The sequence below is a fragment of the Oncorhynchus gorbuscha genome, linkage group LG20 (assembly GCF_021184085.1).
Source record: "Oncorhynchus gorbuscha isolate QuinsamMale2020 ecotype Even-year linkage group LG20, OgorEven_v1.0, whole genome shotgun sequence".
NCBI lineage: Eukaryota > Metazoa > Chordata > Actinopteri > Salmoniformes > Salmonidae > Oncorhynchus > Oncorhynchus gorbuscha.
This window is the reverse complement of record NC_060192.1, coordinates 4,964,898-4,992,456: the sequence shown is the minus strand read 5'-3', so window position 1 is coordinate 4,992,456 and position 27,559 is coordinate 4,964,898. Positions and strand designations below refer to the sequence as shown.

General features: G+C 44.7%; 1 protein-coding gene across 1 annotated transcript in view; it reads left to right on the top strand.

Annotated features, from left to right (window-relative positions):
• The first annotated feature begins 5,834 nt into the window (after positions 1-5,834).
• Positions 5,835-27,559, top strand: part of ap3b1a (adaptor related protein complex 3 subunit beta 1a) — a 68,431-nt gene continuing 46,706 nt past the window's right edge. The window contains exons 1-15 of the mRNA XM_046316875.1: positions 5,835-6,134; positions 12,465-12,540; positions 12,804-12,878; positions 14,474-14,569; positions 15,101-15,261; positions 15,399-15,465; positions 19,577-19,759; positions 20,410-20,562; positions 21,390-21,487; positions 21,609-21,663; positions 22,116-22,187; positions 22,276-22,338; positions 25,944-26,076; positions 27,118-27,227; positions 27,327-27,503. Coding sequence (XP_046172831.1) covers positions 5,995-6,134; positions 12,465-12,540; positions 12,804-12,878; positions 14,474-14,569; positions 15,101-15,261; positions 15,399-15,465; positions 19,577-19,759; positions 20,410-20,562; positions 21,390-21,487; positions 21,609-21,663; positions 22,116-22,187; positions 22,276-22,338; positions 25,944-26,076; positions 27,118-27,227; positions 27,327-27,503 — 1,659 coding nt within the window. The 5' untranslated portion in view covers positions 5,835-5,994. The remainder of the gene's footprint in view (positions 6,135-12,464; positions 12,541-12,803; positions 12,879-14,473; positions 14,570-15,100; positions 15,262-15,398; positions 15,466-19,576; positions 19,760-20,409; positions 20,563-21,389; positions 21,488-21,608; positions 21,664-22,115; positions 22,188-22,275; positions 22,339-25,943; positions 26,077-27,117; positions 27,228-27,326; positions 27,504-27,559) is intronic.

Genomic DNA, 27,559 nt, shown 5'->3' with positions numbered 1-27,559 from the left:
TCATACCACGAATATGCATAGCCACCTCTAATATAAAGTGTTTTATCTCAAAGTTGCCGTGATGTCACGTGTCATATACAGTGCATTCGGAAAGTATTCAGACACTCGGACAGAGCTCCAGAGTTACTCTGTGGATAGGAGAATCTTCCAGAAGGACAACCATCTCTGAAGCATTCTACCAATCAGGCCTTTATGGTAGAGTGGCCAGAAGGAAGCCACTCCTCAAATGAAATCACATTTTAATTGTCACATACACATGCTTAGCAGATGTCATTGCGGGTGTAGCGAAATGCTTGTGATTCTAGCTCCAACAGTGCAGTAATAGCTAACAATTCACAACAATACACACAACCTAAAAGTAAAAGAATGGAATTAAGGAATACATACAAATTATGATGAGCAATGTCGGAGTGGCATAGTGTTCTATTATTAAAGTGGCCAGTGATTCCAAGTCTATGTATATGGGGCAGCAGCCTCTAAGGTGCAGGGTTACGTAACCAGGTGGAAGCCGCCTAGTGATGGCTATTTAACAGATGGCCTTGAGATAGAAGCTGTTTTTCAGTCTCTCGGTCACAGCTTTGATGCACCTGTACTGACCTCGCCTTCTGGATGATAATGGGGTGAACAGGCAGTGACTCGAGTGATTGTTGTCCTTGATGATCTTATTGGCCTTCCTGTGACATCGGGTGCTGTAGGTGTCCTGGAGGGCAGGTAGTTTGTCCCCGGTGATGCGTTGGGCAGACCTCACCACCCTCTGGAGACACTGCAGTTGCGGGTAGTGCAGTTGCCGTACCAGACGGTGATACAGCCCGACAGGATGCTCTCAATTGTGCATCTGTAAAGGTTTGTGAGGGTTTTAGGGGCCAAACCATATTTATTCAGTCACATGACAGCCCGCTTGGAGTTTTCCAAAAGGCACATAAAGGACTCACAGACCATGAGAAACAAGATTCTCTGGTCTGATGAAACCAAGATTGAACTCTTTGGCCTGAGTGCCAAGCGTCACATCTGGAGGAAACCTGGCATCATCCCTACGGTGTATAATGGTGGTGGAAGCATCATGCTGTGGGGATGTTTTTCAGCGGAAGGGACTGGGAGACTAGTCAGGATCGAGGGAAAGATAAACAGAGCAAAGCACAGAGAGATCCTTGATGAAAACCTGCTCCAGAGAGCTCAGGGTCGAAGAACAAACAAGACAACGCAGGAGTGGCTTCAGGACAAGTCTCTGGATGTCCTTGAGTGACCCAGCCAGAGATTGGACTTGAACCCGATCTAACATCTATGGAGAGACCTAAAAATGGCTGTGCAGTGATGCTCCCCATCCAACATGACAGAGATTGAGATGATCTGCCTAGAAGAATGGGAGAAACTCCCCAAATACAGATGTGCCAAGCTTGTAGCATCATACCCAAGAAGACTCAAGGTAATCGCTGCCAAAGGTGCTTCAACAAAGTACTGAGTAAAGGGTCTGAACACTTATTTAAATGTTATCAGTTTTTACTTTTACTGTTTTTGCTTTGAAATTATGGGGTATTGTGTGTAGATTGATGAGGGAAAAAATCTATTTAATCAATTGTAGTATAATGCTGTAACGTAACAAAATGTGGAAAAAGTAAAGTGGTCTGAATATTTTCTGAATGCACTGTATATATACCAGTCAAAAGATTGGACAAACCTACTCGTTCCAGGGATTTTCTTTATTTTGACTATTTTCTACATTGTAGAATAATAGTGAAGACATCAAAACTATGAAATAACACATATGGAATCATGTAGTAAGCAAAAAAGTGTTAAACAAATAAAAAAATATGTTATATATGAGATTCTTCAAAGTAGCCACCCTTTGCCTGGATGACAGCTTTGCACACTCTTGGCATTCTCTCAACCAGCTTCATGGGTTAGGCACCTGGAATGCATTTCAATTAACAGTTCTGCCTTGTTAAGATTTTATTTGTGGAATTTCTTTCCTTAATGCGTTTGAGCCAATTAGTTGTGTTATGATAAGGTAGGGATGGCTTACAGAAGATAGCCCTATTTGGTAAAAGACCAAGTCCATATTATGGCAAGAACAGATCAAATAAACAAAGAGAAACGACAGTCCATCATTACTTTAAGATATGAAGGTCAGTTAAAGCGGAAAATGTCAAGAGCTTTGAGAGTTTCTTCAAGTGCAGTCGCAAAAATCATCAAGCGCTATGAAGAAACTGGCTCTCACAAGGACCGCCACAGGAAGGGAAGACCCAGCGTTACCTCTGCTGCAGAGGATAAGTTCATTAGAGTTAACTGCACCTCAGATTGCAGCCCAAATAAATGCTTCACATAGTTCAAGTAACAGACACATCTTCAAGGGAGAATCAGGCCTTCATGGTCAAATTGCTGCAAAGAAAACACTACCAAGGGACCAATAATAAGAAGAGACTTGCTTGGGCCAAGAAAAACGAGCAATGGACATTAGAGTGGTGGAAATGTGTCCTTTGGTCTGATGAGTCCAAATTTTAGATTTTTGGTCCAACTGCCGTGTCTTTGTGAGACGCAGAATAGGTGAACGGATGATCTCACATGTGTGGTTCCCACCGTGAAGCATGGAGGAGGAGGTGTGATGGTGCTTTTCTGGTGACACTGTCGGCACTTTATTTAGAATTCAAGAAACACTTAACCAGCATGACAACCACAGTATTCTGCAGCGATACACCATCCCATCTGGTTTGCGCTTAGTGGGACTATCATTTGTTTTTCAACAGGACAATATGACCCAAAACACACCTTCAGGCTGTGTAATGGCTATTTGACCAAGATGGAGAGTGATGGAGTGCTGCATCAGATGACCTGGCCTCCACAATCACCCGACCTCATCCCAGTTGAGATGGTTTGGGTTGAGTTGGACCGCAGAGTGAAGGAAAAGCAGCCAACAAGTGCTCAGCATATGTGGGAACTCCTTCAAAAAAGCATTCCTCATGAAGCTGGTTGAGAGAATGTCAAAGCTGCAATGAAGGCAAAGGGTGGCTACATTTTTATTTGTTTAACACTTTTTTGGTTACTACATGATTCCATATGTGTTATTCTTGGTTTTGATGTCTTCACTATTATTCCACAATGTAGAAAATAGTAAAAATAAAGAAAAACCCTAGAATGAGTAGGTGTGTCCAAACTTTTGACTGGTATTGCACATACACACATCAGTATTCCATCAAATAAACCTTGTGAGGCAAATTTTCACCTGGTGGGTGAAAAAACGAGAGAAAAAACGCCACCTGTTGGAGGGAAACAGATTTTCCACCAAAAATCTGGTATGAGGATAGTAGCAAAGCACCTCTCCATTGAATACAGGCGGTTGACCTCAACAACCCTCATCGAGTATTCAAAAAAGGATTACAATAATGAGATGTATCCACCAATCCAAAGAAAGGATAGGCGGGGGCTAGACAGCCCGCCGTGACACTTTTTGGACAACGACTCCCATCGTTAGGGCGGAGAGACATGTATCTTGTCAGTACATCCATAATATGTGGCCTCTCTTCCTCTCTGCTGTAGCTGTATTCCGTGTCAAATTCTGCGCCTAAAAGGATCCGTGCGGAAACACGCGCGCTTAAAATGTTCTGTGCAGTGAAGAAATGGAGACCCGATTAATGGAATCCAAAAAAAATTGTGGCAAAAAAAACATGTCACTCTTTAACAGGTTATTAACGTTAAAAGCCCTATATAACATTTTCACTTCTCTGTTCACTTCCACAGCTCTGTGAAGTCCAGACAACTGCTTGCGGATTGCCCATTGGGCCAGGTCAGGTTAACAGGAATAATAAACCTACTATCACGATATGCCTTGCTCATATCAATATCATATCTAATTATCAATATTGGTGTCCACCACCAGTATTTACTAAGATTTTAAAAAATGGATACAAACTGTAAGTGACAATCCAATTCCTCTGCATCTTCTCCCAAGCTTTGAACTGCAGATTGCCCAGATGTTTAGCCACGTCAATCAGTGCTCCTGAGACCAGCTGTGTATCTGGATCAGGCAGTGTGCACTGGGCTCTGGAAGAATATTCAGGAGTCAGTGGGGGTTGTGCTGTGGCGGTTCAGAACGCACAGAGAAGAGAGAGACCGGATGCAGCTCACTTACCTTTCCATTATAGTCCTGTAGAAGAACAGACTACCAGATTAAATTCCGTTATTTATCTATCACTATTTATCAGTATAAATGCACCAACAAATCATGTTAACTTAGAGCAGACCTGACCTGAAGGTGTCTTAATCTCATAGCTCATCCTCTATAAGCTTCAATTGTGTTTACAAGTGATGACATCTCTTGTCTCATCTGGTCAATCCTATTAACCATTGCTGAAGTCTTTGCAAACTGTTCCTGCCTCAGTGTGTCAAACCTGGCCTTCTCTTCATCTCCAAGAAACTGCGGAAACTCCTTGAATTCATGCTTGATCTCGATCTCTGCGTCTTGGAATTGTCTCTGGAGACAGTGGGAGAACTGTTATTACATTACGTTACTGAAATTCTCACATTTCATCCAGAAAACCACCTCCCTGGTCTGGTTGACGGACTCTGGTCTGATTTTAGCTAGCCATCGGTACAGTAGTGAATGAATCAGTCCTACTACAGAGTCTAGCTGTGAAAAGTTATAATTTAGCCATCTCTATCAAACATTTGGCAACCAAATGCAAACATAATTAAATATTGATCTAATACATTATTGCTGCTTTCTCTTATATAAAACTCAATGTCGTCCTACTGAATGTGAGGCATTGTGGAAGTACAGATGTCTGTTGCTTCTTTGAAATACTTTAGCATCTCCTGTAAGGGTTTTAGTGCTCTCTGGTGTTCACCCTGAAACGAAAAAACACCCTATCTTACAGTAGAATAATCTGTATACAGTGTTTAAACAACTCACATAGAAAATGTATTACGTTCAATAAAAACGTGACTCTGTAAAACGCATGTCTTTACGTCGTTGTACCTTCTCCTCGAGGCCCTGAACAGCTTCGTCTATGGGGCAGCGGTGTTTTCTAGATTGACACACTAAACAGATGGGCTGCTTATCCTCCAGACAATAGGACTTGAATTTCTCACCACGCAAGAGCACTTTAGACTCTCCTCAAGGTAGGCCTCACACAGGTTCTATAGAGCCAGGTAAAACAGGGAGGATTACCCATTGAAAATATCTTTCTGCAAACGGAGCATTCCCGAACCCCCTTCAACTCCCAGCATGGCTGCAGATAGACTTTATACAAGTAGCTGTGGCTGCTCCAAGGTCGGAGGACAGGATTCTTGAAGAAACACAGGACAGGTGTAATCTTCCTCTGGAAGAGATGATCTGGGACTTTGAAGCCATTTCCTCAGCCCCTTCCAAGCTCCTAACGTTAGCTACATGTGGAAGAAGATGTGGGTATTTAGACAGACAGTTTACCATCTAGCTCTGAAGTTTACTTCAACTCCAGTTTCTTGCGCCAACTACATTACAAACATACTGGACGCTTTCGTTTAGCCCGCACGCGCGTCACTGAGTACACCCCTAAACTCATTTGATTGGCTTGCGGCCAAAGTTACCACGGCAACGGGGCTACCACAGTTGCAAAGTCAAAAAATAGGCTATCGTAAAAATGTATGAAAACTAAAATTAGCCTTTTGGTTTTCATTTACGGTTATGGTTAGGCATAAGGATAGCAGTGGGATTAAGTTTACAGTTATGGTTAGGGTTACGTTTAAAATACAATTGTAAGAGGTTAATTGAACAAATGGGCGGGGTGTATGACTTTGTGACTGTGGTAACTGTGGACGACTGATTTCTCTTCCCCCTGTCATGTGACTTTGACACGAACGTACCCAACTCATACTTCCGGTACTGCGTGGATAAGGGGAAAAAGTTGCACGTTCAGGACAAAGTTTTATTTTGCGCTTCATCAAACTGTTAACGACTGGGATTTTGTTTCCGATAGTTTTACTTTATACAGTAAATAATTCTGTACGTTTGTGAAACGTCAAATGTTGAGCATGTCGACGAACAATGTGTCGTACAACGACCAAGGAGGATCGGATTCAGCCGTGGAGGTTGGTCAGGAGACTACCCCGACCTCCTCCAATGCTGGAGCTGGATTTGGCCTGTTCAGCACCAACTTTAAAAAGTAGGTCAATTAGCTAGCAAGGAAACATTTTATTAACCTACTTGTGTGTAAACTGTGTTTGCAACTTAATTCGATATCTAAGATGGATGCTAGTGGTAACTAGTTGGCTAGATAAACAGCTGCATCTCTATGGTAGCTTCACAGTTTAAAACGCGTTTGTTGACAGCAAGCAATGTTGCCCTGTGTTTGGAATAAATGTTTATATGAACAAAAAAGCAACACGTTGACAAAGAGACGCCACCAGACATTTTCTCTAACATACATATATTTTACATTCAACAATGTTTTTCCACCGCGTCCTTTTATGTTTGTAGAGTTGTGCGAGGTCAATGTATTCTAAAATGAACGTCGACACGGACATAAAGCTAACTGTGCTATGCACATGGGCGAAGCTCTGTTGTAGTTAGTCTGGCTACCCAAGTCAATTGATGTGGTTCTCCAAGGTCCTCGGTACCACGCCGGTTTTATTTAAAAAATACCCCAGCTTCTTTCCCCTCATTGTCATAAACTCAAGTGATTTAGGATAAGTGCCAAAAAGTAGCATTTAATTGAAATATTGTTTAAAATCCTTGTAAACAACCCATTTTAAATAAATTGGATGAAGTGAGATGAAAAGGAACCGATTGCGTGTAAAATGTGCTCTATGTCATCAATCAACATCACGTGACGATACCACCAGAGGGCAATTCCATCACCAGGTCGGCCAGCCTCATCCTGCAGTCATGCTGTGTCTTTTACTGTAAATCAGGGCCTGTATTCACGTAGGATCTCAAGAGAGAGTGTGCTGACCTAGGATCAGGTCCATATAGCCTTAATCTTCTTCATTATGATCTTGAATACATGCCCAGTAGTTGACTTACTCAGCTGTAGGATTGGGTTTATTGTAAATCAATGTTTCCCAGTCCGTGGCCTTGGAGTTTGGATCAGTTATAATTTCACTATCAGTAGGTTAGTCTTTCCCCAGCTGGCTGCAGACAAGGCCTCGAGTCACTGTCTTCTCTGAAGGCCATTTCCTCCCGCATAGTCTCCCCAACAGTCAGCCATTATCATATGAAAGTTTATTCAACCTGATTTATCACAGAAGCTTTGAATTATCCACTTACTGTTAGTTTGTCTGTCTTTCTCTACACCTGGGCCTATTTCCCTTGTAGTCCTATAAGTTCTTGCAGTTTTAACCCGTAGAAAGGTCTCACTGAAAAATGTTTGCGATGTGCTCATGTCATCGTTATACAGTGGAATGTCTACTGGTATGTCTGTTCCATGTAGCCTAGTGCTGCTCTTCATAGCAGCGGCCAGAAGAACACTTTCAACCATCTCTGTCACCGTCGAGCAGTGACTTGCGTCAGCCTAATATTTGAACGTGGTTTGGCCCTAAGTCAATCTCTTAAGTCCTCTCACATGATCAGATGGTTGGTCTGTTCAGCAGCGAGGCAGGGCCAGTAGGCCAGGTCTGGTAATGGAGACTAGATGAGTCTTGGTTGGACTGCTGGAGCCTGCCGGGCTTGAGGGGTGTGAATGATTCCACTGTCCACACTGACACACAATGCCTCGGCTTTACTATGAGATCTAGTAGGGAGTCTGTCCTATCAGTATCACATCTTAACATAATCTAGGCTTTTGTCAGGCATTCATAAATTCACTCGCTCTATATTCACCATGAGCCTAATTCCCTTTATATTATAGTGTTCAAATGAAGTTTTTTTTGTTCTGTACTCTCCAAACTCAAGTCTGACTGATATCATTGTTTATGAAATCGACCCAGTAGTCCCACGTGGCTCGTGTAAGGGTAGGTGGAGTTTAACAATTTTTTTAATCATATTGGGTACCACCGTTCAATCCTATTATTTCTTCAGGAATTTTATTTATTTGATTTATTTCGCCTTTATTTAACCAGGTAGGCAAGTTGAGAACAAGTTCTCATTTACAATTGCGACCTGGCCAAGATAAAGCAAAGCAGTTCGACGCACAATGACACAGAGTTACACATGGAGTAAAACATACAGTATAAACAAGTCTATATACACGATGTGAGCAAATGAGGTGAGATAAGGGAGGTAAAGGCAAAAAAAAGGCCATGGTGGCGAAGTAAATACAATATAGCAAGTAAAACACTGGAATGGTAGATTTGCAGTGGAATAATGTGCAAAGTAGAAATAAAAATAATGGGGTGCAAAGGAGCAAAATAAATACAGTAGGGAAAGAGGTAGTTGTTTGGGCTAAATTATAGGTGGGCTATGTACAGGTGCGGTAATCTGTGAGCTGCTCTGACAGTTGGTGCTTAAAGCTAGTGAGGGAGATAAATGTTTCCAGTTTGAGAGATTTTTGAAGTTCCTTCCAGTCATTGGCAGCAGAGAACTGGAGAGGCGGCCAAAGAAAGAATTGGTTTTGGGGGTGACTAGAGAGTCTATATACCTGCTGGAGCGTGTGCTACAGGTGGGAGATGCTATGATGACCAGCGAGCTGAGGTAAGGGGGGACTTTACCTAGCAGGGTCTTGTAGATGACATGGAGCCAGTGGGTTTGGCGACGAGTATGAAGCGAGGGCCAGCCAACGAGAGCGTACAGCTCCCAATGTTGGGTAGTATATGGGGCTTTGGTGACAAAACGGATTGCACTGTGATCCAATTTGTTGAGTAGGGTATTGGAGGCTATTTTGTAAATTACATCGCCAAAGTCGAGGATCGGTAGGGTGGTCAGTTTTACAAGGGTATGTTTGGCAGCATGAGAAAGGATGCTTTGTTGTGAAATAGGAAGCCAATTCTAGATTTAACTTTGGATTGGAGATGTTTGATATGGGTTTGGAAGGAGAGTTTATAGTCTAACCAGACACTTAAGTATTTGTAGTTGTCCACGTATTCTAAGTCAGAGCCGTCCAGAGTAGTGATGTTGGACAGGCGGGCAGGTGCAGGTAGCGATCGGTTGAAGAGCATGCATTTAGTTTGACGAAAAGGAGAGTCACGGAAGGAGAGTTGTATGGCATTGAAGCTCGTCTGGAGGGTTGTGAACACAGTGATCATGGGGTTGATTTCTGAGAATATGTTGCTCTGCGTAGTTCTCTCTCCACGCTGTGTTTGCACCATAACACTAGATGGCAGACTTGAATGGTGAGTCAGAAAGCAGTGAAGCCCTGACGGAGTTTTTATGTTTTCTTTGTAAATGAATCTATTGTCAATGTATCGTTACGTGCATTTTAATGGCTGTAACCTTAACCCTCTCTTGCACTTTCTTGCTCCTAAAGATATCTATAGGTGGCCTTTTTTTATGTTAGTCAGCTTTCTCCAATGAAATGAAACCACAGTCTGTTTGCTGTTTGGATAATGTCATTATCGGGGTCTAAGTCATGTTCCTGTAGATTATCCAGTATTGCCTGGGCTCTTGTTACCTCACGGTCCACTCTACTGCTCTTGCCCTGACAGAAGCACAGCAACATGTGACTGGCTGGTTGTCCCCAAGTGATCAGCTGCTTCCTAAAGCGCCCTATTATTTCACTGCGGTTCAGTTTCCCATGTTTTTTTTTATAGGGCCTCCATGTGATGTCAGATTATGTGTTGGGCTGTATCAACTGAGCCATGTCCAACAACATTATCATCCTGGTTATAAACACTAGAGGACATGGCAGACGGTAGTAGGCTAAATAGAGTCAGCTGATTGGAGCTGTTTACTGTGCTTTATCCTGCTGGTCGTTATGTGAATGAATGACTTCCCGGGCTGGTTGGTTGTAAGACTTGCTTGCCAGTCTTGAAAACCTGGAAAAAGAGACTAGGCTGGTTTTAAACATGAAGAGAGACATGTAGAGTTGTCTGGGTGTCGTTCTAACTCTTGTGTGGTTCTTCTGTTGGCCCTTGAAGGGCACTGGGCAGGCGTGAAGCGTTGTGCTGTTGACAGAGGTGGTGAAAGCTGCTCACTGTTTACCCCGAGGCCGATAAGGCCCTCCCGTTTCCCCTGGAGGAAGTGGCCACAGGCAGAGAGAACCAAACTACCACCCAGCTACACACAGACGCAGAGAACTACAGTACGGTCGGAGGAGAGAAGGAGAAAGTAGCCCCTGTCCAAGAGCTACAGATCCATCAGGCAGGAAACCTCAACCCGTCTCTGGATTGCAATTTACAAGCAATGACGAGTCAAAGCCTACTAGTAGCCGTTTAAAAGAGGGCCACTTCATCTTGCCACTCCTGTTATCATCTTAGAGCTAAGGATGTGGTGGGCTCTTGATTGCTTTAAAGCCTGATACTTGAGATTTATGGAGAAGGTGCTGTCAGTCACAGCTTCAATTTACAGAGCGGGAGAGAGCATACCATAGAGAGCATACCATAGAGAGCATACCATAGAGAGCATACCATAGAGAGCATGCGTAGTGTCTGCCTGCGTGTGTAGCAGAACCACTAATGCTAGAGCATTAGCCGGCAGAATGGGTATCCGGTGACCACTACAGTTGGTCGCTTCCTGTGAAGTGCAAAGGCAGGTTTGGAGGGAAGTAGCCACAGGGAACGTTACAACCAGCTGACAGTCAGGAAATGTGGACTCGCGGGTATAACTGGATGGCCAGGGGGAGCTCTGTCTGTGCCAGGGCGAGGGCCGGAGTTTTTAGCCAGCGGCGAGGCATCCCGTGACTCCGCTAATCGGCTGAGAGAGGAGCGAGGAAGACGGACAGAGAGAGGAGAGCAACAGACGGGCCTGTAGATGCTGGAGCAGTTATGAACTGTCTGTGAAGGGCAAAAGCGGGTTGGAGGGAAGTATCCACCGCGGACGTTACAGCCAGCTGACAGTCGGGGAAACGTGTGTGTGTGTGTGTGTGTGGAATCGCGGGGACTGTGAGGACAGCTCTGGTGTCTGCTGAGAATGTCCAGCTCACCTTAAAGACCGAACTTCGCCAGGAGGAGCAGCACGCCAATCGAGGCCGCGACGAGACACCCTCCAAACGGTACTCTACAGAAGTATCTGATCACATGCTTTGTGTGTGTCTTTTCAAGTTTACGAACTTGCCTAGTTTCCTCATCTCTCTAGCTGATTATTGATTGTGACATTATCGTGAGTGACTTTCTTTTCTCTGCGCCTGGCAACAACTCCCAATATGGTTAATTTGTGTTTTTCATTCGCTCTCTACCCATTCTTCTCATGTTGTTCAATGTGAAACATCTGCCTGGTGTGTTGTTGAACCCAACATTCCATTCTGATGCAAAAACATTGTTTCTCTCTCTCTGACCGTACCTCTCTCATTGAGTGGCCAGAACTCTGTCTCTCTCTCTCTACAATCAATGACCTGCTGTGTGGCTTCACATTCTCCTGTGGAAGGGTAAGGGTTGTGTGGGCCTGGCTGGGTTAACATCATGTGAGATTCTGCTTGTTCTCCGGGTTGAAGGTGTTTCCGTAGCAATGCTGTGATATTTTGAATGCGTCCGCTTGTGTGTGGCGGTACAGTAAAGGGATGAATTGTTGAAGCGGTTGTTGATAGTTTGAGCATCGTAGACCACGTGGAAGAGTATCCTAAGAAAATAGGTCATTTGAGACCCTGTATTTTTTTTCCTTGCAGTCGTTTGACGTTGATGAAACTAGACTGGTTCTCCTACCGGTATGTGTAAGCTACTCTCTCTTGAAAATGGCTGTTCTATTGCGGAGAGGTTCTCCACATGACTACCAATTTCTAGCAGGAGCCAAGTTTAATGCAGCACATAATGCTCTCCATAGATCAGTATTAGTCTGAGTCTTGGCAGACCTTTGGCCTGTCTCCCACCAAGGACATGGCTGGATATCGATCAAGTCAGGCTGCATATCTTCTTTTTTGTGCGATAGGATTGTAATTGAATCAAATGACTCAAATCTCTGTTATAAGTGTACCACAGTTTTCCAGTCCCAATTCGATGGCGTTCTTCAACTCATTTAGCCTCATGAATTTTCCCCCGGTGCAAGTGGAGAGCTCTTGGCTACCCCGGTGGAAGTGGAGAGCTCTTGGCTACCCCGGTGGAAGTGGAGAGCTCTTGGCTACACCGGTGGAAGTGGAGAGTTCTTGGCTACCCCGGTGGAAGTGGAGAGTTCTTGGCTACCCCGGTGGAAGTGGAGAGTTCTTGGCTACCCCGGTGGAAGTGGAGAGTTCTTGGCTACCCCGGTGGAAGTGGAGAGTTCTTGGCTACCCCGGTGGAAGTGGAGAGCTCTTGGCTACCCCGGTGGAAGTGGAGAGTTCTTGGCTACACCGGTGGAAGTGGAGAGTTCTTGGCTACCCCGGTGGAAGTTCTCGGGTGTAAAGAAGGCCGTCCGCGATACAGAATGAAAAAGCAGTGTCGTGATATGAAATAGCCTGCAGCACATGTTCTGATCTCGTTCTCCTCTCCACCAGGAATGATGACCTTAAAGAGATGCTGGAGAGCAATAAGGACTCACTCAAACTGGACGCCATGAAGAGGATCATTGCGGTGAGCACCACCTGCACACACACCCATTCCAGGCCTGAGGAGTGCACTTCCCGCTAAGTGCAGTGCATTCTCAGTTCAGAGTGGACTTCGGTGTTCCCGTCTCAATAAAATTAAGCCAATTTGTACATTTCTCATTTTGAAGAATTGGTGAACAATTTCCAAAGTGTAATTTACAGTGCGGTTCATTGCTGTGGTATATTGTATGTGCAGTGTTAATAACACATTGAATACTGTTAAACATGCGAGGGATATTGTGTCCACAGCTGATCGCCAAGGGGAAGAATGCCTCCGAGCTGTTCCCAGCTGTGGTGAAGAACGTGGCCAGTAAGAACATAGAGGTATGAGTTCCATTCTGTTTGCATAACGTTTAGTAGATTCTATCGAAGACGAGACGGATGAGGTCCCTCCCACTGCCAGGAGGAGACCACCGAACCACTACCTGGTAATATTGATCAGCAGAATAAACAGGCTGTACGAGGGGCTGTGTGTGTGTGTGTGGCAGGGCAGCCCATGGTAGGGAACTGGAGCATGTGGGTGGGGGTAATTGGCAGAGGAGAGCCTGTGGCCACGTCTCCTCTCTCTCTCCCTTCACACACACCAGATGCTAGGGTAGTGCTAGGTCCCTCGCTGTGGCTCTCTCTCTCTCATGCTCTCTCTGTCCTCACCTCTCTGCGGGCAGCTCAGTCACTCTGTCTCTCTTGTCGTCCCTCCCCCCTCTCTGCTGCTGTGCTGTGTGTTATTGATTGTCTCTAATCAGAAAGCAGCACTGGAGGACACAGAGTATTGACGGACTCGTGTGATTTAATATCAGGATGCTTTGTTTACTTCGACCAGCGCGAGCAACAACAACCTGAGACTTGAAAGCCCTGAGGTGTGTGTGAGTGGGATGGAGGGCTATATGGAGAATGGTTATTGGTATTTGATAACTGATCAAATAATGGAAATTAAGTCATTAGCATATTTGATTACTATTCCTAATTTTGAGCATCTATTTTCTGCAACGTTTTTGATAAGTGATTCCCCTCAGACAAGGCCAGATGGGTTATGTCCCCTCTTAGACTCAGTAATGATGTTAATTCACCCACTAATCACAGCAATGGTGATTGAAAACCACAGCTGTACGCCGAATAACACTGAAGTGAACCAGGGCCAACCTTTAAAAGGGATACTTAGAGATGTCGCCGGTCCCTTTATCAACATCCACCAGAGTCCGATCAACTTGTGGATGCTATTTGTATGCGTCTGTGACTGTCCAGTACCAAGGAAGTACGAGGTCGCTTCGTGAGCCGACGCTAACTGGCGTCACCGGAAGTGTATGGCGTATCTGGCAAGACGCCCATAGACTCCCAGTCGTTGCGCTAACGCTAGTTAGCATTTGCGCTAGTTAGCAACTTCCTTCATACTGGAGTCTAGACTTGGAGACATAAAAATGGTATCCACAAGTTAATCTGCCTCTGGAGGTAGATGAAGGAGCTGGCAGGAGGAGTGTGGGGGCTGCACTCATTCATACTCATGGCCAAAATCACAAAGTAGCCTTTTTAACTCAGTCGGACACTGGACAAATATTAGCTCCGTCTCCGCTACGTGTGAGGGGCGAGGAGGGGGACGAAGGCAAACAGAAACCTTCTGAAGTCAAATAAAACATTTTAGCTCATTCTCTGCTCCCCCCCCCCCCGAAACGACCTGCCATCCAGACTAATGATATCCAACAGGAACACATTCAACCTCCGCTTTTCCCCCTCTAAAACAACCAGCCCAAGAAATACATCCGAGGTCGAGCCAAAGCCTCATTCTCTCCACTGTGTCAAAGAATAGTGTTACCGAAACCATTTGGAATGTGTACTGAGCTCAACCCAAAAGTGAATCTATAGACTTGGGATTTCTTCACTAAATTCAACGTGTGTGTGTGTGTGTGTGTGTGTGTGTGTTCCAGCTGAAGAAGTTGGTGTATGTGTACCTGGTGAGGTATGCAGAGGAGCAGCAGGACCTGGCTCTACTGTCCATCAGCACCTTTCAGAGGGCCCTCAAGGTAACACATGTGGTGTATGTGTGCACAGCAGGCTTTGATGCAGAGTGTTTTTCTTTTGTGTTTTACCATTTTGAATTCCCACACACTCATACAGGTCTTGAAATAAAGTGTCATGTTTGGTATGTACGTGTATAAAGGTGTGTGTGTGTGTGTAGGGCTATTGAGCCATTTAAAGAGAGGCTCTGTCTCTCTGTAAGTTCTGTGGACAACAGAGTTGTGTTTTTAGACAGCCCACCCCGTCACCCTGATGTGTCTCAGGACCCAGAGCTGGAAAACCCATTTCAGCCCCTGCTAGCTCTACACCATGCTTCACTTCCTCCCTGTGTGTGTGTGTGTGGTACTGTATCATGTCTTCAGTATCTCTTAACCCAAACCACATGAGATTTCTGTCTCTAGTCCATTTTCTTTTTTTCTTTTACTCTCCTCACTCTCTCATGTGTACATCTTTGCAGAAGTGTGTGTGTGTGTGTGTGCACGTGAATGTGTGTTAAGATAATCCTTATACCCCCCCCCCCATCTGTCCTCTACCAGGACCCTAACCAGCTGATCAGAGCCAGTGCTCTGAGGGTTCTGTCCAGTATCAGAGTCCCCATCATCGTTCCCATCATGATGCTGGCCATCAAGGAGGCTGCCTCCGACATGTCCCCTTACGTCAGGAAAACATCCGCCCACGCCATCCAGAAACTCTACAGGTTGTGTGTGTGTGTGTGTGTGTGTGTGTGTGTGTGTGTGTGTGTGTGTGTGTGTGTGTGTGTGTGTGTGTGTGTGTGTGTGTGTGTGTGTAAAGCAATGGCACTGGGAGTTGACTCAAACCTTTCCTTCTCCTTAGCCTGGATCCAGATCAGAAGGAGCACCTGATAGAAGTCATTGATAAATTGCTGAAGGACAAAAGCACTGTGAGTAAAACCGGCTCCAGCTAATCCATATAAGTTTTGGGACGGTCACATGTTTTCATTGAAAACACAAATGACTAAAACCAGATTCTAAAGTGTGTAGAAAGATAAGGGAGCTATGACATTTATATATTTTATAAGATTATCTTTGAGAATAAAGATCACTGTAATAAAAACCAGACGGTCAGGGAGAGTCTAAAATTCCCCAAATTTCATTACATGGGGGGCCCTCATTATTTGAGTCACTCAGGTGGTGTAAGAACATGGCATAAGCCATGGCAAAAATATGTAGAATTGCAGGAAATTAGGTTTAAAACGGCAACATTTTGTCTCTGGTGCCAAGAGGGCCCCCTCCCCGACTTTACCACCAGTGTTTCCCCACAGATGTTCCAGCAGCGGAGACCGCATGATATGAACAAAGCAGTAATGAGGATGGATTCAATTGCTCTGACTCAGTTTTCATCTATTTCATTCGTTTGATATCAGACAGGTTCAGCAGTCAGTCCTTACTCAATGCATTCATTCAAACCAAATCCATGACGTCACTGGTCTACTAGGTGCAGTACTCCCAACAAGCCACCAGAGGGTAGTCCAGTCCAACAGAACAGTTCCCCCCCCATCGCCCCTCTCACTCTCTCTCCTCTCTCTCTCAGCTCATTCACCAATGCCATGCTTTGTTAGCGCCCACTTAAATCCACACATCTTCAGATGCTCCTAGTTAACTGTCGATTTAGAAAGGCATTCTCTCACTGATGCTGGTGTCACCTTAATTTGCTTTCTAAGGCCAAGTTATTATTTTTTTCTCCTAGATTAGCCTGATGGCATTCTCCAACTCCAGTGTTTGAAGCACAAATACAGCGTCTCCTTCCACTATTAGGCTAATAGATGGTGCATATTCTCCAGAAGGTCACTATAAATGCGTATGGTCACTATAAATGCATACGCTCCCATAAAGGCTAGTTAAAATAATGTAAATTGTGCACGTGCTGAAGTTAGCATATAGAATGCCCCGTGCATGTTAGTAAATACAAGCCATACACAGTCTCTCTATCGCAATTAGTTATTCATTGCATGCATCTCTCATTATATAAAATAACCCGTAGCACTAAGGGAGGGGGGGGCAGGACCAGATGCATAGCATATTTAGCTTCAGTCACTAACGAAGATGGATGATTTCTCCCCATTGAAACACTCTCTCAATGAGGCTGGCTGGCTGGGGGACACCGACAAAGGGCACAGTCACACAAGTCCTTGCACTGTGTTTTGGACTGGAAGAAAAATATTAATAAGACCGCAATGCTAATGTCTTTTTATATATATATTTTTTTTTGTGTGTCATGATTTGTTATTAGAATTTCAGAGAGCTTCTATACCAATTTATTTACTGCCAGTTTTAGCCCTTTGCTTTCTGCCGGTGATCTATCGTGTTGTGTTTGTCCTGCTATTCAAAGGACATCTGCATTTATATGGATAAAATTCACTTTATCTTGACCAGAGCATCATAAGAACCATCTTTGAATGTATTTTACAAATGCCTTGAATTACCTGTTTTATCACCGTTCATCCCACAGTATCATTTCAAATCAAACTTTATTTGAATTGCATTTACACAACATGTCATACAATATACACTTGGCAGACTAGGCTTTTCATTTATTTTGCCTGGAGGAAAAATAAAGCTTTAAGCTTATATTCCCCTTCACTTTGAGATCGGAAGTTGCTATCATTCTGGAGAGTGAGAATCACAGGCTGACCACGTAGATATGGACTGTGCCCCCATGAGTGTCTAGGGCAGTATATAAAGCTGAGGTGTCCCAAACATGCAGCCCAGGAGCCAAGTGTGGCCTACCACCATCCGTGTCCCCTACCTGTGCCCCAAAACTAGCCTCCACGCTTATTAGAAACGATTGTACTTTGTAAAAATAATAATTATCACCCAGGTGGTGTAGTCAGTTATGTTGGGTATGTTACAATGTAAGTATATTTGGGGAGAGATAAGAAATATATTTGGCTGTCTCTGTTGATGGCCTTCGTGACATTGGCCTAAACAGTGATGACCCCTTTACGCCAGATTAGTGTGACACCCTTTGGTTAAAGACGGGGTGGTGGTAAGAGAAGGGGGACACACAACACAACGCAGGAGGTTGTGCAGCCGTCTTCCTGTGATGGATCTATTATCCAGCCATTACAAGATAAATGATCGATCCCTCCCATCCCGCCGCCCTGCACCTCCTGCACCTCCTGCAACATTGAAATGAGAACAGGGAGTGTGTGTGTGTGTGTGTGTGTGTATGATTAGAGGCTAGGTGGGATGCCCATTCATTTAAGAGGAGGGAGGAGATGGGAAAAGGGGGAGAGGATAGAGCGAAGGCAGGGAGGGTAGGCCGACCGACCCTGCGCCGTGCCATCAATCAAGGCGGCGCGCCGTCTCTGGCGTGATGACCCAGCACTCGCCGCCTCCCTGGCGCCCTAATTAGAATTCATGACAAAATAGATGCAAGGAAATGGTTTGGGCCCTTCATAATTTTCTACGAAATGTATTGTTATTAGAGGAACCATTTGCTTAGTGTGATTTTTCCATTACTGGCTTGTCACGTAGTGTAGATAATATGGTGGAAGTGGATGGGGGAGGGAGGGATGGTTGTGGACTCCATAGATTGGGGTGTCAGTTTTGTTGATGGCGCGTGTAGTTTACCTGCGTCTAATGGGGGAAGTTGAGAGGGAGATGGGGGAGGGATAATGCACAAAGAGGCAGAGGCAGGCCCAGAGACACTGTAATAGGCTGAGCGAGAGAGACAGATGTCGAAGGCAACATAACACAGGGCTGAGATACTAGGAACCTCTGTGTATCCATTGATGCACACAGGCACAATTTTCCTGTTCATTCCTGTCAGTACTTTACTCCAATATAAGGCCTATGCACTAGATGAGGCTTGTGGAGTTGGAACTTTACATCACGCATCTGTTAGTTCTGAGACCAAACGCGCTGTGCATGACAATTAAAAGCCACACATACATTTCCCAACTAGGCCCCTTTCCAATTATAAACCACAAGCACATCCGTTAAACTCTGCTTATATGAGGTTTCTTAATTGCTTGCTAAACCAAGTGTTTAAACAATGCCTCGGTTTTGATTTGTTTCGCCCATGTTTTGTTTTTTTAACTAACAGCTTGCTTTTTAATGTATTTTTGGTTGCAAAGTCAGGCTAATTCCAAACACGTATTTTACCACACCTTTTTCTATGGTTTTTACCAGTCATTTAGAAGCCTACTCCCTAAAGCTGTCCAGATTGTTGAATGATTAGCGCTTCGGGTTCCCAGCTCCCCAGTTGTCAGAGGGCCTCAAACGCATACGCGCGCGCACACACCTACGCAATCAATGCAGCTGCACGGCATGGGTGATGGGTAAATGTACAGGGTTTCCACAGGGGCCACCAGGGGCCAGTCTTTTCTAATGGGAGAGACCGGATTCCGCTACCCCTCTCCTCGCAGACTCCTTCCTTGTCCCCCCTCGCCTCTCTGCGTTAATGCTGTTTGCATATTAATACACAGCCATGTCAATCAGTCAGTCTGCCAGCCAGCAGCGCTACAGGAATAGAACACGGACCAGACAAATGGATTTTTCTCCCAATAAAATGTACTTGATTGCCTCCCTCTCTCCCCTCCATTCTCCCATTTCCCCCTTTCTCTTGTCTCATGAATAGAACATTCAATTAGTTATGAGCTGAAGGAAAAATTAAAAGTCTGTGGTGAAATGTTTTGGCTGTGTGGGCGATTTAGAAGGATTCCTTTTACCATGATGATCCCAAATTAGATTGGTTCAGTAAAGACTTTAAACGTGGTAATTTTCCACCCAGTTACTCTCCTGTTTGGTGCCTGGCTCTTAGCTATAATCTAACTGTTCATAAACAAAATTCTTGCTCTTAGATCATGAAGTACGCTGTCTTTCTAACCAAGACGTAACCCGGCCTTTTGGTAGGCTGTCATTGTAAAATAAGAATACACAGACAATGGTCTCGGGCTAAAGCAGGGCTGCCCATGTTGGATCCTGAGAGTTACTGGGTGTGCAGGCTTTTACTCTAGCCCTGCAGTAACCCAACGTCTCCCCCTATAGCTGGTAGCGGGCAGCGTGGTGATGGCCTTTGAGGAAGTGTGTCCCGACCGCATTGACCTGATCCATAAGAACTACCGTAAACTCTGCAACCTGCTGGTGGACGTGGAGGAGTGGGGTCAGGTGGTCATCATCACCATGTTGACCCGCTACGCCAGGACGCAGTTCACCAGCCCCTGGAAAGAGGTGAGAGATGGGAGGAAGAAAGATGGCGGGGGGGGGGGGGTCAGGTTGACACAGCGCACCAGCCTGTGAAAGAGGTGCGAGATGGGGAGCGAGCGTGGCGAATAAGTGTTTTGTGTCAGAACGGCGTCGTGTGGCGTGAGCTCTAATGAACGTTTTTTTTTTTTCATTTAGATTTGAGATGATTGAGATGTAGTGGCTTCTCTTGAACGTCTCATCAGCGAACAAGGAAAGGGCTCAGTTAGGGACAAAACGCCGGATATCTATCAGACATCAACACTGAAGTAATAATGTCATTATTGCTTCAGTGTGACGAGTGAAATATAGCCTATAGTAAATTCCTCAAAAAAGACCTAAGGAGACATTTCTCAGTGTGTTTTATTGTTTAGGTTATTTCAGTAATGAACAAAGCCTACGCAAGATGTGCTGTCAGTGTCCATCTGTTTTGTCGTTACTTGACGAAGGTCAGAGGAGCAAAACGTTAGCGCGGTTAAAAAAGGTGATCGTTAGCGAGCGCACTTCTCCAACACACCTGCAAGCAACTTCTAGGTGTGCGTATGCATCTGGTTTGGGTTGGCTAGCAGGCGTTGGCATGTATGCGGTGAATAACAGAATGAAAGACACACGTGTGTGTGTGTGTGTGTGTGTTTCAGGACGGGTTAGATGAGAACAGTGAGACGGCGTTCTATGAGTCTGATGAGAAAAAGACGAAAAATGGGGACGAAAAGAAGTCCTACGTGATGGACCCTGACCACAGACTGCTTCTGAGGAATACCAAGCCTCTACTACAGAGTAGAAACACTGCCGTGAGTCTCACCACACACACACACACACTGCTCTGAAGCACACTGGTCCGAGACTCTCTCTCTCAAACCGATGCATAAACACACACGCATCCAGTGTTGACTGCTGTTGAACCTGCTGGCTGTGAGGGATACAGGCAGCCTTGATGAAGCCGTCTGAGCTTGGGGTTCTGTTGTCACTCCTTCCACACAGCTGTCTCCGGAACCGAGGCTGCGCCACGACTGATGCTGCACACACACACACACACACAAACTGAGCAGGTCTCCATCACCCAGGAGACTTAAGGTCTGTGCGGCAGTGTAGCAACGGGAGGAAAAATGGTCCCAAATGAGCATGTTGATTTTTAAAATGTGACGTGTTTTGTCTTTTTAACAGAGAGAACGCGATGCGGCCCTCCGCCGTACCGTCACGTCTTCCAAATGTGACTCCTTACTCTTACTCCTTAGTCCTTACTCTGGCTGTCTGTTACCTTCCAAATGACAATTCCTCACATTACAAAAAAACGCATGACGTTGGTGTTGCCATTTGATATATGGAGCTTTTTAAAGAGCTTAGTGTCCGGAGGGAGGATGAAAGACCCGTCCTACACGAGGAGGAGATACAGCACTGCCTGATCCCAGGTCTGTGTGTATCATCTTGCCGAATCCTAGGGTCTTTGTCGCCAAACAATGGCGTGACAATGACCACAGGACTCGGCAAGACGGCACAAATTCAACTGGGACCAGGCTAGATGGGGGCATGACTGGAGTTGAGAAACTACCTCCTGTATTTGAGGCTCGAAGGACCATGTTAGAGGGGGGGGAAAACCTGTTGACGTCTGTCGTTTCAGGTGGTGGTGTCAGTAGCTCAGCTGTACTGGCACCTGGCTCCTAAACACGAGGTCGGCGTCATCACCAAGTCACTGGTCCGACTGCTCCGAAGCCACAGGTACAACCCCAACCCCTCTTTACGTGTCTCTTTTTCTTTCTCTTCTCTCTCCCTCTCTGTGAGTCTCTGTTGTGAGGACAAAAAAAGGGCATAATGTTTCCCCTCTGTCTCTCCCTGTCAGAGAGGTGCAGTACGTTGTGTTACAGAACATCGCCACCATGTCTATCCAGAGGAAGGTAAGGCTCTAAACATGGCTCCTCTCTTCAGTGTCTGCTGCGGGACAGATAATGGTGTGTGTTACTGTTTTACTATCGGAGTGGCTGACCGTATTGTCTGGACGCCTCGAGAGCTTAACCACCGTACCTTCATCGCCAGATGTACTCTAGCACATGCTCAGAGGAGAGAGACCATTCTCCCGTTGTCTGTGGTTAAAAAACGGCATGGTCGACCATGTTGCACGCGCTTTGTCTGTTGTAAACGTCACGATTGTGACGATGTGGACCGCTGACTTCAGTTGTGACTATAATAAACGACACGTTGGGCCAACTTTTCCCGTCGGTTTTGAACGAATAACATTGCAGTATTACAAAGCGGTGGGCGGAGCCGGGCAGTTTAATCCAATCCCGCGGCCTCTGCCTTTTTAAAAATATTATGAAGTATCATTATGGTCTTCTGTTCTCCCCACCAGGGCATGTTTGAACCCTACATGAAGAGTTTCTATGTGCGATCCACAGATGCCACTCACATCAAATCGCTCAAGGTAATCGCTCCCTCCTGATGACCTAATGTAAACGTAAACCATGAGATGAGGTCAGGTGTGTGTGATCAGACCCATCTTGTCTCCCCAGCTGGAGATCTTAACCAGCCTGGCCAACGAAGCCAACATCTCAACCATCCTTAGAGAGTTCCAGGTAAGTCTCTGTCTCAAATTCAAGCTGCTTTAATGGCATGAAAAACATTGCCAATATTGCCAAAGCAACAATGTATACAATATACACTGCTCAAAAAAATAAAGGGAACACTTAAACAACACAATGTAACTCCAAGTCAATCACTTCTGTGAAATCAAACTGTCCACTTAGGAAGCAACACTGATTGACAATAAATTTCACATGCTGTTGTGCAAATTGAATAGACAACCGGTGGCAATTATAGGCATTTAGCAAGACATCCCCAATAAAGGAGTGGTTCTGCAGGTGGGGACCACAGACCACTTCTCAGTTCCTATGCTTCCTGGCTGATGTTTTGGTCACTTTTGAATGCTGGCGGTGCTTTCACTCTAGTGGTAGCATGAGACGGAGTCTACAACCCACACAAGTGGCTCAGGTAGTGCAGCTCATCCAGGATGGCACATCAATGCGAGCTGTGGCAAGAAGGTTTGCTGTGTCTGTCAGCGTAGTGTCCAGAGCATGGAGGCGCTACCAGGAGACAGGCCATTACATCAGGAGACGTGGAGGAGGCCGTAGGAGGGCAACAACCCAGCAGCAGGACCGCTACCTCCGCCTTTGTTTAAGGAGGAGCACTGCCAGAGCCCTGCAAAATGACCTCCAGCAGGCCACAAATGCGCATGTGTCTGCTCAAACGGTCAGAAACAGACTCCAGGAGGGTGGTATGAGGGCCCGACGTCCACAGGTGGGGGTTGTGCTTACAGCCCAACACCGTGCAGGACGTTTGGCATTTGCCAGAGAACACCAAGATTGGCAAATTCGCCACTGGCGCCCTGTGCTCTTCACAGATGAAAGCAGGTTCACACTGAGGACGTGACAGTCTGGAGACGCCGTGGAGAACGTTCGGCTGCCTGCAACATCCTCCGGCATGACCGGTTTGGCGGTGGGTCAGTCATGGCATTTCTTTGGGGGGCCGCACAGCCCTCCGTGTGCTCGCCAGAGGTAGCCTGAGATGAGATCCTCAGAACCCTTGTGAGACCATATGCTGGTGCGGTTGGCCCTGGGTTCCTCCTAATGCAAGACAATGCTAGACCTCATGTGGCTGGAGTGTGTCAGCAGTTCCTGCAAGAGGAAGGCATTGATGCTATGGACTGGCCCGCCCGTTCCCCAGACCTGAATCCAATTGAGCACATCTGGGACATCATGTCTCGCTCCATCCACCAACGCCACGTTGCACCACAGACTGTCCAGGAGTTGGCAGAAGCTTTAGTCCTGGTCTGGGAGGAGATCCCTCATGAGACCATCCGCCACCTCATCAGGAGCATGCCCAGGCATTGTAGGGAGGTCATACAGGCACGTGGAGGCCACACACACTACTGAGCCTCATTTTTTACTTGTTTTAAGGACATTACATCAAAGTTGGATCAGCCTGTAGTGTGGTTTTCCACTTTAATTTTGTGTGTGACTCCAAATCCAGACCTCCATGGGTTGATAAATTTGATTTCCATTGATCATTTTTGTGTGATTTTGTTGTCAGCACATTCAACTATGTAAAGAAAATAGTATTTAATAATAATTATTCATTCAGATCTAGGATGTGTTATTTTAGTGTTCCCTTAATTTTTTTGAGCAGTGTACCTTATAATTTTATTACAAACAACAACAAATGGTAGTAAAATTAAATCTGAAAATAATAACAATAAAATGGTGACAGTCAATAGTAGAAATGTAATATATAGTTTCATACTTACATTTTCTAAAATAACTTATAACTAAATAATGATTATCTTCACCATTTTATATCAGTACTACAACTACTGTCATCATTACCACTACTACCACCACCACCATCATTAAACTGCTACCATTACCATTATCACCCATACCACTACTATTTGGAATGGTCATCAACAACAATAATAATAACAATAATGGTAATAATAACAGTAGTAACAATGGTAATAATAAGTAAGTTTCTGTTTACTATGCAGATGTTATGATTCAGTGTCCCTCAGGCTATGGCAGGCAAATGCATATTTGGCTGCAAGAGGAGCCATTGCTCCTTTGCCAATGAGTATTTTTCGTTTTTACGCTGGGTGTAATAAGTTCAAATTTGGAATAAATGTAGTCATTTCTGTGAATAATGAATCTCTTTGAGGAATATTTATCACAGTAAAGGAGAAAGTGCATCTCTGTCTCTACCTCCCCTGTCATGCAGTGACCACATACACACTCCTCTTGTCCATCTGACATGTTTTTGGGGGGCAAATCATGATTTTATTTTTTTGTAAATTTCTTGCCAGGGCCCAATTATGGCAATATTGCTCTAGAATATTAATGTTCTGTTGAAGACCTTCTTTTGGTTGGTGATAGAAGTACCATCAGCATATAGCAGGTATTTCACCTCTGTCAAATAGTGTGAGTCCTGGCGCTGGAGAATGGTCCAACAAGTCTGCTAATTCATTGATAGAAATGTTGAACAGATTTGGACTCCAACTGCAGCCTTGTCTCACACCTCGACGTTGTGAAAATAATTCTGTTCTTTGGTTTTTGATTTTTATTGCACACATTTTATTAAGTCATACACCACCAAGCCCACTTTGGAGAATTTTGTGGAATAACCCTTCCTGACAAATATAATCAAATGCTTTTTTAAAGTCAATAAAGCAAGCAAAAATTTTGCCATGTTTTTGGTGGACGTGTGGTCAGTAGTGCGATGGTTAGTGAGATTTGATGTTTACTTAATACATTTTTTTTCTTGAAGAAAGGTTTGAATTCTTGAATTCCAAATGCTACAGAACCTTTCCCAAGTTGTTGTTTACACAAATTCTCCTGTAATTATTGGGGTCTGATTTGTCTCCACTTTTGTGGATCGGGGAGATGAGCCCCTGGTTACAGCCAGAAGTTAAAACCATGTTGAACAATTTAAGCTCAGCATTTTGCAACTCAGGTGTGCTCTTTTTCAGCATTTCATTTCTGATGTTGTCTACACCACAAGCCTTAATTGATTTTATAGATTTGAGCTTTTCATTTAGTTTTTGTTTGGTTATTGGGTAATCTAATGGAATTTGGTTGTTTTTAATGACTGATTCAAGGAAGTTCAATTTTTGTTTAATATCTAATTGGTTCTGTTGTAAGTCTTTTTGTGGGATGTTTTAGTATAGATTATCAAAATAAGTTTTCCAAATTCCTACATCTTGTACGGATAATTCTTGTTGCTTTGTCGTGCTTAAATGGTTCCACGTGTCCAAGAACTGATTTTGGTCAATTTACGTTTTCAATTTCATTGTGTCTTGTTGGTATAATTCAATGTCTTGCGTTTCAGTATATGTTTATACTGTTTCATAGTGTTCATATCGTAGCTCTGGGTTGTTTTGCTGCTTGTTTTTCATTTGACATTTGTCTTAAGTGTTTTCTAATTGTTTTACATTCATTATCAAACCATTTTTCAGAAACCTTTTTGTTTTTCTGATGTTGCACTCTGTCTCGTTTTGATTCTCTAACATTCTCTGATTCTGTTACATTCTCGCTCTCTCAATATCCTTTTCAGTCACTGGCAGAGGTTCCACATATATTATCGCCTTTTTAGATACAATGAATGGCTCCACCTTGTGCTTTGATTTGAACAGACTTATGTGAAGAGCCAAGACAAGCAGTTTGCAGCCGGTACCATCCAGGCCATCGGCAGGTGTGCCACCAACATCTCTGAGGTGACAGACACCTGCCTCCAAGGACTGGTGCTGCTGCTCTCCAACCGAGACGGTACGGAACCACTGACCGATTGATCGATCGACTGATTGGTTGTCTTTGTCCAGAGAATCAGTCGATCGGTTGTCTTTGTCCAGCTCCGGTTCATAGTTGGATATATGTGTCCCCCTACCAAACCCTCTCTTTTGTATATATTGTTCTAACCTCTTGGATGCGAAGTCTCCAGTTTGAGGCACTTGCGTGGTTCTGGTAGTATTTGTTCTAAATGGATATGTGGACACCATAGCTTGAAGTGGCTTGCATTGAGCGCTAGCCCTGATTCTCATGGACAATGGATTATGTCTCTTCTGCCTGTGTGAAGCAAGGTGGTGACCTCTGACAACACTGTCCAACACCTGGCTGAATCCTTCTTACATTTACATTTAAGTCATTTAGCAGACGCTCTTATCCAGAGCGACTTACAACAGCCACCAACACTGCATATGCCTGGAATCCTTACACCCTAACGCAGCAGGAGAGATTGCTTTTGTAGCTGTAGCTTGTTGTTGTCAGGGACAAAAAGATTAATATGAGATGAAAGGTGAGTCCCTAACGAGTTTAGGAAGCTAAGCTAGAGCTCTGGGAGACGCGATGGGGGCAGATGTTTTGCACATTTTATGCACGTTTTCTCTAACACAATATACAAACATGTATTTTACAGTTATAAGGAAGGTGAAATCTTATAGTTAATAATTTTATAAATTGATTATACTATATTTAGTAAATGTAATTTCAAGCCTTTTTCATACCTTTGTTGAATAGGCAATACATCATATACAATATTTATTATGTTTGTACTGTGTACTTCAGCTTGTGTCCTCAAGTGACTACACCTCAGCAATTTATTTTAAAAATTACCAGAAAGGTGAGATTTTAACCTTATGCAGCAACAATCCCCCAAAAAGTAATGATTTATCATGAGGGCCACAAACAATAACTAGTAACTGTTTATGGCCCTTCCCATGATAAATAATTACTTTTGGGGGATTTCGTATATATTGCATTTTTTGATTACATTTAGTTCCATTTTGAAATGGAAATGTATCGCCTCCACAGAGACGGTGGTGGCTGAGAGCGTGGTGGTCATCAAGAAGCTTCTCCAGACTCAGCCCACCCAGCACAGTGACATCATCAAACACATGGCCAAGCTCTTCGACAACATCGCTGTACGTCTACCATGACCTCAGTGCGTCTGTGTACTTGCTCTTGCGACTCGGGTCTCAAAATGCACCCCCCCCCCCAACTAACCCCTCTTGTTTGTTAAGGTGCCGATGGCACGGGCCAGCATCCTGTGGCTGATGGGGGAGTACTGTGAGAGGGTCCCTCAGATCGCCCCCGACGTCCTCCGCAAGATGGCCAAGAGCTTCACCTCCGAGGAGGACATCGTCAAGCTGCAGACTGTCAACCTGGCTGCCAAACTCTACCTCACCAACTCCAAACAGGTACGTTAGCCTACGCTAAACAGTAGGTACACCGCACAGTCGAGTCTGCAGTACAC